This window comes from Nerophis ophidion, linkage group LG22 (genome assembly GCF_033978795.1).
Source record: "Nerophis ophidion isolate RoL-2023_Sa linkage group LG22, RoL_Noph_v1.0, whole genome shotgun sequence".
Taxonomy (NCBI): domain Eukaryota; kingdom Metazoa; phylum Chordata; class Actinopteri; order Syngnathiformes; family Syngnathidae; genus Nerophis; species Nerophis ophidion.
In genome coordinates, this window is record NC_084632.1 from 5,583,213 (window position 1) to 5,596,832 (window position 13,620).

Below are 13,620 nucleotides of genomic sequence, written 5' to 3' on the forward strand. Positions count from 1 at the left end.
CTATTTTGACACTTTTATATTTCTACATTTTTCACGGGCTAAAAAAAGAAACCATTTTGATAATTGTTAGAAATAAAGAAAGGGGGGGATTTTTCTATTTTCAAATGTATTTTTACGTTTTTAATTTAGTAAAAAAAAGGCTATTTTGACACTTTTATATTTCGACATTTTTTACTCCCTAAAAAAATGAAGCCGTTTTGATAATTGTTAGAAATAAAAAAAAGGGGGGGGGGGGGGGGGGGGGGTTTCTTATTTTCAAATGTATTTTCACGTTTTTAATTTAGTAAAAAAAAGGCTATTTTGACAGTTTTATATTTCGACATTTTTCACTGGCTAAAAAAAGAAGCCGTTTTGATAATTGTTAGAAATTAAAAAAGGGGGGGGATTTTTCTATATTAAATGTATTTTTACGTTTTTGATTTAGTAAAAAAAAGGCTATTTTGACACTTTTACATTTCGACATTTTTCACTCGCTAAAAAAAGCTGTTTTGATAATATTTAGAAATAAAGAAAAGGGAGATTTTTCTATTTTCAAGTGTATTTTTACATTTTTAATTTAGTAAAAAAAAGACTATTTTGACACTTTTATATTTCGACATTTTTTACTCCCTAAAAAAATGAAGCCGTTTTGATAATTGTTAGAAATAAAAAAGGGGGGGGATTTTTTTTATTTTCAAATGTATTTTCACGTTTTTAATTTAGTAAATAAATGGCTATTTTGACAGTTTTATATTTCGACATTTTTCACTGGCTAAAAAAAGAAGCCGTTTTGATAATTGTTAGGAATAAAAAAGGGGGGGATTTTTCTATATTAAATGTATTTTTACGTTTTTGATTTAGTAAAAAAAAGGCTATTTTGACACTTTTACATTTCGACATTTTTCACTCGCTAAAAAAAGCTGTTTTGATAATATTTAGAAATAAAGAAAAGGGAGATTTTTCTATTTTCAAATGTATTTTTACGTTTTTAATTTAGTTAAAAAAAGGCTATTTTGTCACTTTTATATTTCGCCATTTTTCAATCGTTAAAGAAACCGTTTTGATAAATGTTAGAAATAAAAAAAGGGGGGGATTTTTATATATTAAATGTATTTTTACGTTATTTATTTAGTAAAAAAAAAGGCTATTTTGACACTTTTATATTTCTACATTTTTCACGGGCTAAAAAAAAGAGTCCGTTTTGATAATTGTTAGAAATAAAAAAGGGGGGGGGGGGGATTTTTCTATTTTCAAATGTATTTTTACGTTATTTATTTAGTAAAAAAAAGGCTATTTTGACACTTTTATAGTTCTACATTTTTCACGGGCTAAAAAAAAGAGTCCGTTTTGATAATTGTTAGAAATAGAAAGGGGGGGGGGGGATCTTTCTATTTTCAAATGTATTTTTACGTTATTTATTTAGTAAAAAAAAAGGCTATTTTGACACTTTTGTATTTCTACATTTTTCACGGGCTAAAAAAAAGAGTCCGTTTTGATAATTGTTAGAAATAAAAAAAGGGGGGGGGGGGATTTTTCTATTTTCAAATGTATTCTTACGTTATTTATTTAGTAAAAAAAAAAGGCTATTTTGACACTTTTGTATTTCTACATTTTTCACGGGCTAAAAAAAAGAGTCCGTTTTGATAATTGTTAGAAATAGAAAGGGGGGGGGGGGGGTCTTTCTATTTTCAAATGTATTTTTACGTTATTTATTTAGTAAAAAAAAAGGCTATTTTGACACTTTTGTATTTCTACATTTTTCACGGGCTAAAAAAAAGAGTCCGTTTTGATAATTGTTAGAAATAAAAAAAAAGGGGGGGGGGGGATTTTTCTATTTTCAAATGTATTTTTACGTTATTTATTTAGTAAAAAAAAAGGCTATTTTGACACTTTTGTATTTCTACATTTTTCACGGGCTAAAAAAAAGAGTCCGTTTTGATAATTGTTAGAAATAAAAAAAGGGGGGGGGGGGGATTTTTCTATTTTCAAATGTATTTTTACGTTATTTATTTAGTAAAAAAAAAGGCTATTTTGACACTTTTATAGTTCTACATTTTTCACGGGCTAAAAAAAAGAGTCCGTTTTGATAATTGTTAGAAATAGAAAGGGGGGGGGGGGATCTTTCTATTTTCAAATGTATTTTTACGTTATTTATTTAGTAAAAAAAAAGGCTATTTTGACACTTTTGTATTTCTACATTTTTCACGGGCTAAAAAAAAGAGTCCGTTTTGATAATTGTTAGAAATAAAAAAAAAGGGGGGGGGGGGATTTTTCTATTTTCAAATGTATTTTTACGTTATTTATTTAGTAAAAAAAAAGGCTATTTTGACACTTTTGTATTTCTACATTTTTCACGGGCTAAAAAAAAGAGTCCGTTTTGATAATTGTTAGAAATAAAAAAAGGGGGGGGGGGGATTTTTCTATTTTCAAATGTATTTTTACGTTATTTATTTAGTAAAAAAAAAGGCTATTTTGACACTTTTGTATTTCTACATTTTTCACGGGCTAAAAAAAAGAGTCCGTTTTGATAATTGTTAGAAATAAAAAAAGGGGGGGGGGGGGGATTTTTCTATTTTCAAATGTATTTTTACGTTATTTATTTAGTAAAAAAAAGGCTATTTTGACACTTTTATATTTCTACATTTTTCACGGGCTAAAAAAAGAGGCCGTTTTGATAATTGTTGGATTCTAGCTTGTGTGTGGCAGCTAAGTGTCCTGGCTAATCAGTCCAAAGGGAAGAGGGATGAGACCCAGGCGTCGTACTCACCCTTGGCCGGCGCGGTAGAATCCCCCAGGACAGCCGCACAGGTACCCTCCGTCGGTGTTGGAGCAGCCGTAGATGCAGGGGTTGCCGCCCTGCGAGCACTCGTTGACGTCCTGGCAGCCGCCCGCCGACTGTTCGAAGTCGAAGCCCGACGGACACACGCACTTGAAGCTGCCCAGCGTGTTGTAGCAGGAGGCGGAGCCACACATGGCGCCCGACTGGCACTCGTTCTCGTCTGAACGCCACAAAGATGAACAAGTAGTCAGTGTATTACATCCTCATCTCATACGTGCTTTTATTTTGTAGTGTGGAACGTTACAGAAGGTTTGATCGAGTCGAACGGAGAAAAACGCTGTCTGTAAGTTGAAGTGGGGTGGCATTTTTTTTATTTTTGGCGACACCTTGTGGTCACAAAAATTCATGAGCGCAGTAAGTTGAATGACGCGGACACGTTTGTTACTGGACACCTTCTAATAGGCTTCTGACTTGGAGACTTGGAATAAAGAATAAAGTCATAATTACCAAAATGTATCAAAAATATTACAAGAAAAACAATTCAGAATTTAGGGCTAATATGGTTTAGAAAGTTTTCTTTTTCTTTTATAAAGTTGTAATGACCAGATTAATTTATTTAAAACAAACTATTAGGTATGAAAAACACAAACCTATTTATTATTAGTCGTCTAGAATGGATTTATGCTGTCTTCAAGTTGAAGTGGAGTGGTAATTGTAAACAAGCGATCATGTTACTGGATACTTTTTTTAATGTGCGTATATATATTTTTTAAACTTACAATTTTAGGCAAATAACGTTTATAATTACCACAGTAAATAAAATTATTACAAGAAAGAAAATCTGAAGTTAGGGTTAATATGGTTAAGTATTTTTTTTTAACTTTTATATTTTTTAGAATAATGTAGTAATATTACTGGAGAAAATGTGTGAAATTTTAGGCAAATAAAGTCATAATGATTTGTATAAATCAAAAATATTACAAGAAAAAAAATTCTGAATTTACAGGTTTATATTTAAATAATTTTTATTTTACTTTTATATTTCTGGAATAATGTATATACTGTTTATTATTAGAGAAATGTGTATCATTTTAGGCGAATAAAGTCATAAATATCTGTATAAATATGACAAAAACTAACAATTCTGAGTTTAGATCTAATATGGTTGAAAAAGTTTTATTTTACATTTATAAAGTCATAATGACCAGAATAATTTATTTAAAAAAAAAACTATTAGGTACGAAAAACATTATCGTATTTATTATTAACTGTCTGGAATGGACTTATGCTGTCTATAAATTGAAGCGGAGTGGTAATTGTAAACAAGCGATTGAATTGAATGATGCGGACACATTTGTTACTGGATACTTTTTTTTAATACGCTTTTGCCTCGACTTCACACTGTATGTGTATTTTTTTTTTAACTTACAAATTTAGTTAATTAAAGTTTATAATTACCACAGTAAATAAAATAATTACTAGAAAGAAAAATCTGAATATAAGTTTAATATGATTAAGTAAGTTTTTTAAGTTTATATTTCTAGAATAATGTAGTAATATTACTGGAGAAAATGTTTTAAAAGGTGTGTTGTGGACTCACCCTCACACTGTATAATAACATGTGTTGTGGACTCACCCACACACTGTAGTATGAGGTGTGTTGTGGACTCACCCTCACACTGTATTATAACATGTGTTGTGGACTCACCCTCACACTGTATAATAACATGTGTTGTGGACTCACCCACACACTGTAGTATGAGGTGTGTTGTGGACTCACCCTCACACTGTAGTATGAGGTGTGTTGTGGACTCACCCTCACACTGTATTATAACATGTGTTGTGGACTCATCCTCACACTGTATAATGACACGTGTTGTGGACTCACCCTCACACCGTATTAAAACATGTGTTGTGGACTCACCCACACACTGTATTTTGATGTGTGATATGGACTCACCCACACACTGTTTTATAACATGTGTTGTGGACTCACCCTCACACTGTAGTATGAGGTGTGTTGTGGACTCACCCACACACTGTTTTATAACATGTGTTGTGCACTCACCCTCACACTGTATAATGACACGTGTTGTGGACTCACCCTCACACCGTATTATAACATGTGTTGTGGACTCACCCACACACTGTAGTATGAGGTGTGATGTGGACTCACCCTCACACTGTTTTATAACATGTGTTGTGCACTCACCCTCACACTGTATAATGACACGTGTTGTGGACTCACCCTCACACCGTATTATAACATGTGTTGTGGACTCACCCTCACACTGTAGTATGAGGTGTGTTGTGGACTCACCCTCACACTGTAGTATGAGGTGTGTTGTGGACTCACCCTCACACTGTAGTATGAGGTGTGTTGTGGACTCACCCACACACTGTTTTATAACATGTGTTGTGCACTCACCCTCACACTGTATAATGACACGTGTTGTGGACTCACCCTCACACCGTATTATAACATGTGTTGTGGACTCACCCTCACACTGTAGTATGAGGTGTGTTGTGGACTCACCCTCACACTGTAGTATGAGGTGTGTTGTGGACTCACCCTCACACTGTATTATAACATGTGTTGTGGACTCACCCTCACACTGTATAATGACACGTGTTGTGGACTCACCCTCACACCGTATTAAAACATGTGTTGTGGACTCACCCACACACTGTATTTTGATGTGTGATATGGACTCACCCACACACTGTTTTATAACATGTGTTGTGGACTCACCCTCACACTGTAGTATGAGGTGTGTTGTGGACTCACCCACACACTGTTTTATAACATGTGTTGTGCACTCACCCTCACACTGTATAATGACACGTGTTGTGGACTCACCCTCACACCGTATTATAACATGTGTTGTGGACTCACCCACACACTGTAGTATGAGGTGTGATGTGGACTCACCCACGCACTGTATTTTGAGGTGTGTTGTGGACTCACCCTCACACCGTATTATAACATGTGTTGTGGACTCACCCACACACTGTAGTATGAGGTGTGTTGTTTACTCACCCTCACACTGTATTATAACATGTGTTGTGGACTCACCCTCACACTGTATTATAAGGTGTGTTGTGGACTCACCCTCACACTGTATTATAAGGTGTGTTGTGGACTCACCCTCACACTCTATTATAAGGTGTGTTGTGGACTCACCCTCACACTGTATTATAACATGTGTTGTGGACTCACCCACACACTGTATTATAACATGTGTTGTGGACTCACCCTCACACTGTATTATAACATGTGTTGTGGACTCACCCTCACACTGTATAATGACATGTGTTGTGGACTCACCCACACACTGTATTATAACATGTGTTGTGGACTCACCCACACACTGTATTATAACATGTGTTGTGGACTCACCCTCACACTCTATTATAAGGTGTGTTGTGGACTCACCCTCACACTGTATTATAACATGTGTTGTGGACTCACCCTCACACTGTATTATAACATGTGTTGTGGACTCACCCACACACTGTATTATAACATGTGTTGTGGACTCACCCACACACTGTATTATAACATGTGTTGTGGACTCACCCTCACACTCTATTATAAGGTGTGTTGTGGACTCACCCTCACACTGTATTATAACATGTGTTGTGGACTCACCCACACACTGTAGTATGAGGTGTGATGTGGACTCACCATCACACTCTATTATAAGGTGTGTTGTGGACTCACCCACACACTGTATTATAACATGTGTTGTGGACTCACCCTCACACTGTATTATAACATGTGTTGTGGACTCACCCTCACACTGTATTATAAGGTGTGTTGTGGACTCACCCCTCACACTGTATTATAACATGTGTTGTGGACTCACCCCTCACACTGTATTATAACATGTGTTGTGGACTCACCCTCACACTGTTTTATAACATGTGTTGTGGACTCACCCTCACACTGTATTATAACATGTGTTGTGGACTCACCCTCACACTGTATTATAACATGTGTTGTGGACTCACCCTCACACTGTATTATAACATGTGTTGTGGACTCACCCTCACACTGTATTATAACATGTGTTGTGGACTCACCCTCACACTGTTTTATAACATGTGTTGTGGACTCACCCTCACACTGTTTTATAACATGTGTTGTGGACTCACCCTCACACTGTATTATGATGTGTGATGTGGACTCACCCTCACACTGTATTATGAGGTGTGTTGTGGACTCACCCTCACTGTATTGTGACGTATGATGTGGATTCACCCACACACTGTATAATGACATGTGTTGTGGACTCATCCATACACTGTCTTATGAGGTGTGCCGTGGACTCACCCACACACTGGTTCCACTGGTAGTGCTGCACGTAGCCTTGAGGACATCCACAGCGGAAACCGCCCATCATGTTCTGGCAGCCATGTTGGCAGCGGTGGTTGCTGCTGCACTCGTCCACGTCTGTCAATCACACGCCGTCACCTCTCTGCCTGCACCCCCCCCTCACCCCCGCCTGGACTCACCCTCGCACTCCACACCCGACGTGTCTAGGGAGAAGCCCTTGGAGCACTCGCAGTTGAAGCTGCCCGGCGTGTTGACACAAGAGGCCTGGGACCCGCACGCGGTGCTCTGAGCCGTGCACTCGTTGTTGTCTGGGGGGGGGGAGAGAACCAGACTGGGTTAATGGTCTTTGTGGTCCGGGCCAGGACGGCGTGGTGTGACGGGTTCTGACCGATGCACGCCGTTTGATGCTGAGTGAAGCCGGGAGGACACTTGCAGGTGAAGCCGCCGATGGTGTTGACACAAAGGAACTGGCAGTTGTGCTGCTTGCTGGAACACTCGTCCAGGTCTGGGTGGGACAAGGAAAAACACCTTCAAACACCACAAAATATCCTCACAGGACTATTTAGGGATGGAGAAAAATAAAAGAAATGAAAATTTGAGGGCAAAATGAGCAGAATGAATTCAAAAAATATATTTCAGGTTAAGAATTTTTGTCAGAACAAAAAAAGTCATAACTGCAAAAATAAAGCAGAAATATTAGCATAAGAACATTTTATGATATTAGCGGAATAAAGTCATATTTACAACAAAAAAAAGTTTTTTCAGAATTTTAGGTCGTATGGTAGAATAAAGGAAGATGAATAATATTAGAAGGAAAACAACTTGTGATTTTTAGCAAATAAGGTCATCATTTCTAGAATGTAGTGGAAATATTACTGGGAGAAAAATGTAACATTTTAGGGGAATGAAGTCAAATTAACCACAATTAATTTAACAATTCTAAAAAAAGAAACTAATTGTGTTTTTTGGCAAATATTACTAGAAAAAAATGGTATGGTTTAAGGGGAATAAATTCATAATAATTACCGGAATAAAATTAAAATCATTATTGTCTTTATAGACAAATATTTTAAATATTATTGTCTTTATAGTCAAATATCTTACATATTATTGTCTTTATAGTCAAATATCTTACATATTATTGTCTTTTTAGTCAAATATCTTACATATTATTGTCTTTATAGTCAAATATCTTACATTTTATTGTTTTTACAGTCACATATCTTACATTTTATTGTCTTCATAGTTAAATATCTTACATATTATTGTCTTTTTAGACAAATATCTTGCATTATATTGTCTTTTCAGTCAAATATCTTACATATTATTGTCTTTTCAGTCAAATATCTTACATGTTATTGTCTTTATAGTCAAATATCTTACATATTATTGTCTTTTTAGTCAAATATCTTACATATTATTGTCTTTATAGTCAAATATCTTACATTTTATTGTTTTTACAGTCACATATCTTACATATTATTGTCTTCATAGTTAAATATCTTACATATTATTGTCTTTTTAGACAAATATCTTGCATTATATTGTCTTTTCAGTCAAATATCTTACATATTATTGTCTTTTCAGTCAAATATCTTACATGTTATTGTCTTTATAGTCAAATATCTTACATATTATTGTTTTTCTAGTCAAATATCTTACATATTATTGTCTTTATAGTCAAATATCTTAAATATTATTGTTTTTCTATTCAAATATCTTACATATTGTCTTTATAGTCAAATATCTTACATATTATTGTCTTTATAGTCAAATATCTTACATATTGTTTTTCTAGTCAACATCTTACATATTATTGTCTTCATAGTTAAATATCTTACATATTATTATCTTTTTAGACAAATATCTTGCATTATATTGTCTTTTCAGTCAAATATCTTACATATTATTGTCTTTTTAGTCAAATATCTTACATATTATTGTCTTTTCAGTCAAATATCTTACATATTATTGTCTTTTCAGTCAAATATCTTACATATTATTGTCTTTATAGTCAAATATCTTGCATATTATTGTTTTTCTAGTCAAATATCTTACATATTATTGTCTTTTTAGTCAAATATCTTACATATTATTGTCTTTTCAGTCAAATATCTTACATATTATTGTCTTTTCAGTCAAATATCTTACATATTATTGTCTTTATAGTCAAGTATCTTACAAAATATTGTCTTTACAGTTAAATATCTTACATATTATTGTCTTTTCAGTCAAATATCTTACATATTATTGTCTTTTCAGTCAAATATCTTACATATTATTGTCTTTATAGTCAAATATCTTACATATTATTGTTTTTCTAGTCAAATATCTTACATATTATTGTCTTTATAGTCAAATATCTTAAATATTATTGTTTTTCTATTCAAATATCTTACATATTGTCTTTATAGTCAAATATCTTACATATTATTGTCTTTTTAGTCAAATATCTTACATATTATTGTTTTTCTAGTCAACATCTTACATATTATTGTCTTCATAGTTAAATATCTTACATATTATTGTCTTTTTAGACAAATATCTTGCATTATATTGTCTTTTCAGTCAAATATCTTACATATTATTGTCTTTTTAGTCAAATATCTTACATATTATTGTCTTTTCAGTCAAATATCTTACATATTATTGTCTTTTCAGTCAAATATCTTACATATTATTGTCTTTATAGTCAAATATCTTACATATTATTGTTTTTCTAGTCAAATATCTTACATATTATTGTCTTTATAGTCAAATATCTTAAATATTATTGTTTTTCTATTCAAATATCTTACATATTATTGTCTTTTTAGTCAAATATCTTACATATTATTGTCTTTTTAGTCAAATATCTTACATATATTGTCTTTATAGTCAAATATCTTACATATTATTGTCTTTATAGTCAAATATCTTACATATTATTGTTTTTCTAGTCAACATCTTACATATTATTGTCTTTTGAGTGAAATATCTTACATATTATTGTCTTTTCAGTCAAATATCTTACATATTATTGTCTTTTCAGTCAAATATCTTACATATTATTGTTTTTCGAGTCAAATATCTTACAAATTATTGTTTTTCTAGTCAAATATCTTACATATTATTGTCTTTATAGTCAAATATCTTACATATTATTGTGTTTATAGTCACATATCTTACATATTATTGTCTTTATAGTCAAATATCTTACATATTATTGTCTTTATAGTCAAGTATCTTACAAAATATTGTCTTTACAGTTAAATATCTTACATATTATTGTCTTTTTAGTCAAATATCTTACATATTATTGTTGTCTTTCTAGTCAAATATCTTACATATTATTGTCTTTCTAGTCAAATATCTTACAAAATATTGTCTTTACAGTTAAATATCTTACATATTATTGTCTTTATAGTCAAATATCTTACATATTATGGTCTTTATAGTCAAATATCTTACATATTATTGTCTTTATAGTCAAATATCTTACACATTATTGTCTTTATAGTCAAATATCTTACACATTATTGTCTTTATAGTCAAATATCTTACATATTATTGTTTTTCTAGTCAAATATCTTACATATTATTGTCTTTATAGTCAAATATCTTACATATTATTGTCTTTGTAGTCAAATATCTTATATTTCATTGTCTTTATAGTCAAACATCTTACATATTATTGTCTTTTTAGACAAATATCTTGCATTATATTGTCTTTACAGTCAACTATCTTACGTATTATTGTCTTTATAGTCACATATCTTACACATTATAGTCTTTTTAGTCAAATATCTTACATATATTTGTCTTTCTAGTCAAATATCTTCCATATTATTGTCTTCATAGTCAAACATCTTACATATTATTGTCTTTATAGTCAAATATCTTACATATTATTATCTTTATAGTTAAATATCTCACATTTTATTGTCTTTATGGTCAAATATCTTACTTATTATTGTGCTTATAGTCAAATATCTTACATTTTATTGTCTTTATGGTCAAATATCTTACATTTTATTGTCTTTATGATGAAATATCTTACATATTATTGTCTTTATAGTCACATATCTTACATATTATTGTCTTTCCAATCAAATATCTTACATATTATTGTGTTTATAGTCAAAAATCTTACATATTATTGTCTTTACAGTCATATATCTTACATATTATTGTTTTTCTAGTCAAATATCTTACAAATTATTGTTTTTCTAGTCAAACATCTTACATATTATTGTCTTTTTAGCCAAATATCTTACATGTTATTGTCTTTATAGTCAAATATCTTACATATTATTGTTTTTCTAGTCAAACATCTTACATACTGTTTTTATAGTCACATATCTTACATATTATTGTCTTTCCAATCAAATATCTTACATATTATTGTGTTTATAGTCAAAAATCTTACATATTATTGTCTTTACAGTCAAATAGCTTACATATTATTGTCTTTACAGTCAAATATCTTACATATTATTGTTTTTCTAGTCAAACATCTTACATACTGTTTTTATAGTCACATATCTTACGTATTATTGTCTTTCCAATCAAATATCTTACATATTATTGTCTTTCCAATCAAATATCTTACATATTATTGTGTTTAAAGTCAAACATCTTACATATTATTGTCTTTATAGTCAAAAATCTTACATGTTATTGTCTTTATAGTCAAATATCTTACATATTATTTTTTTTCTAGTCAAACATCTTACATATTGTTTTTATAGTCACATATCTTACATATTATTGTCTTTATAGTCAAACATCTTACATATCATTGTCTTTATAGTAAAATATCTTACATAATATTGTCTTTTTAGTCAAATATCGTACATATTATTGTCTTTTTAGTCAAATATCTTACATTGGAATGATTAATAAGTAAATTGACTACTTTAAACGCGTACAAACGTGTGAACGTATGCTCGTTATTCCCAGTAGCTCTGAACAGGAAGTTACAGCCAAGACTTTCAAAACAATGGCTGCTTGGTGTGTGACGACGATGATGATGATGATGACGACAATGATGATGATGAGGATCACCTTTGCAAGTTTTGCCGTCGGGCTGCAGACTGTAGCCCCGAGGACAGGAGCACAGGTAGCTGCCCTCCGTGTTCTTGCACAGGAAGTTACAGGGCTTGGGCGACAGTGCGCACTCGTCCATGTCTGCCGAGCAAACAAAAACAAACAAAATGGCGACAGGAAGTCTTCGCGCGTGTTGGGAAAAAAGGTGATCTTACCGACGCAGGACGTAGCGTGGAAGTCGGTCTTGTAGCCGACGTCACAGTGGCAGCGGAAGGATCCGATGGTGTTGATGCACTGGCCGTGAACACACAGGTCGGGCATCACCTGACACTCGTTGATGTCTGCATGAAAAAGTCTCATTAATTATTTTTGTATGTATTTATTGTCATCCTAATATTCAAACCTTGCTAATAATAGTTATTTGATCAAAACAGTACACAATAACTGAAACTGTCTGCCCCTGCTTGTGCAACATGTTAAGCCTCGCCCTCCGCTGATAATACTACTTGTAGGAAATGTAGCGTATTCGGTGCAGTGGAGGTGTATTAAGTCGTGGGGAGCGGCTCCACACTGTGTACGGACATACCCGGTTAGCGGCTAGCTAACCAAAAGTGTGTGAAGTATCAACCTGAGGGGATCGGGTTTTGTGGTCGTCGTTGGAAGGTGTTGGTCCACACTGGCTGACCACATACTTTTGACCGAGCAATCGGCGTTAGGGGTGGGTGTATCGGTCCAGATCGCGACAGGATCGATACCAAACTGAGTATTGCTCTCAAAATGATACTAATTTTAAGACATTCATACTTTTATTGACGTATGTATGTGTATATATATATATATATATATATATATATATATATATATATATATATACATACATACATATATATATATATATATAGTCTGGTGGGGGAGGGGCCAAGTGTATGACATCAAGAAAAGTATATATATATATATATATATATTTTTTTTTTTAGGAGCTGTTAGAATAATCATGTATAAATACATATATATATATATATATATATATATATATATATATATATATATACATAATCACACAACTTTAGTTTGCTTAAAGTCCGCTGCTGCAGTTATTAGCTATTGTGCTCAAGCTGCATTGTTTCTATCTGTGCAAGGACAAAACTTGGGGTGGCCTCAGCCGCAGATGTTATCTCAGTGACAACCTACAATGCAAATAGTCATGAAAATAAAAGAAAACGCATTGAATGAGAATGTGTGTCCAAACTTCTGGCCTGTACTCTGTGTGTAAAAAAGAAAAAAAAAGAAAAGAAAAAAAAAAAAATATATATATATATATATATATATATACATATATAGCCTAGACTGTGTATGTATAATTTAAATACACCCTTAAAAATGATTTTAGGATTTTTAAACACATATACCTTTTTACCTTTTAAATGTCTTCCTCTTCTTTCCTGACAATTTAAATCAATGTTCAAGTAAATTTATCTTTTTATTGTAAAGAATA

General features: G+C 32.4%; 1 protein-coding gene across 1 annotated transcript in view; it reads right to left on the reverse strand.

Moving 5' to 3' along the window:
* Window positions 1-2,742: 2,742 nt before the first annotated feature.
* Window positions 2,743-13,620, reverse strand: part of fbn2b (fibrillin 2b) — a 300,303-nt gene continuing 289,425 nt past the window's right edge. The window contains exons 65-70 of the mRNA XM_061883097.1: window positions 12,341-12,466; window positions 12,144-12,266; window positions 7,486-7,602; window positions 7,277-7,405; window positions 7,095-7,214; window positions 2,743-2,978 (exon numbers count right to left, since the gene is read on the reverse strand). Of these exons, the coding sequence (XP_061739081.1) occupies window positions 2,743-2,978; window positions 7,095-7,214; window positions 7,277-7,405; window positions 7,486-7,602; window positions 12,144-12,266; window positions 12,341-12,466 (851 nt within the window). The remainder of the gene's footprint in view (window positions 2,979-7,094; window positions 7,215-7,276; window positions 7,406-7,485; window positions 7,603-12,143; window positions 12,267-12,340; window positions 12,467-13,620) is intronic.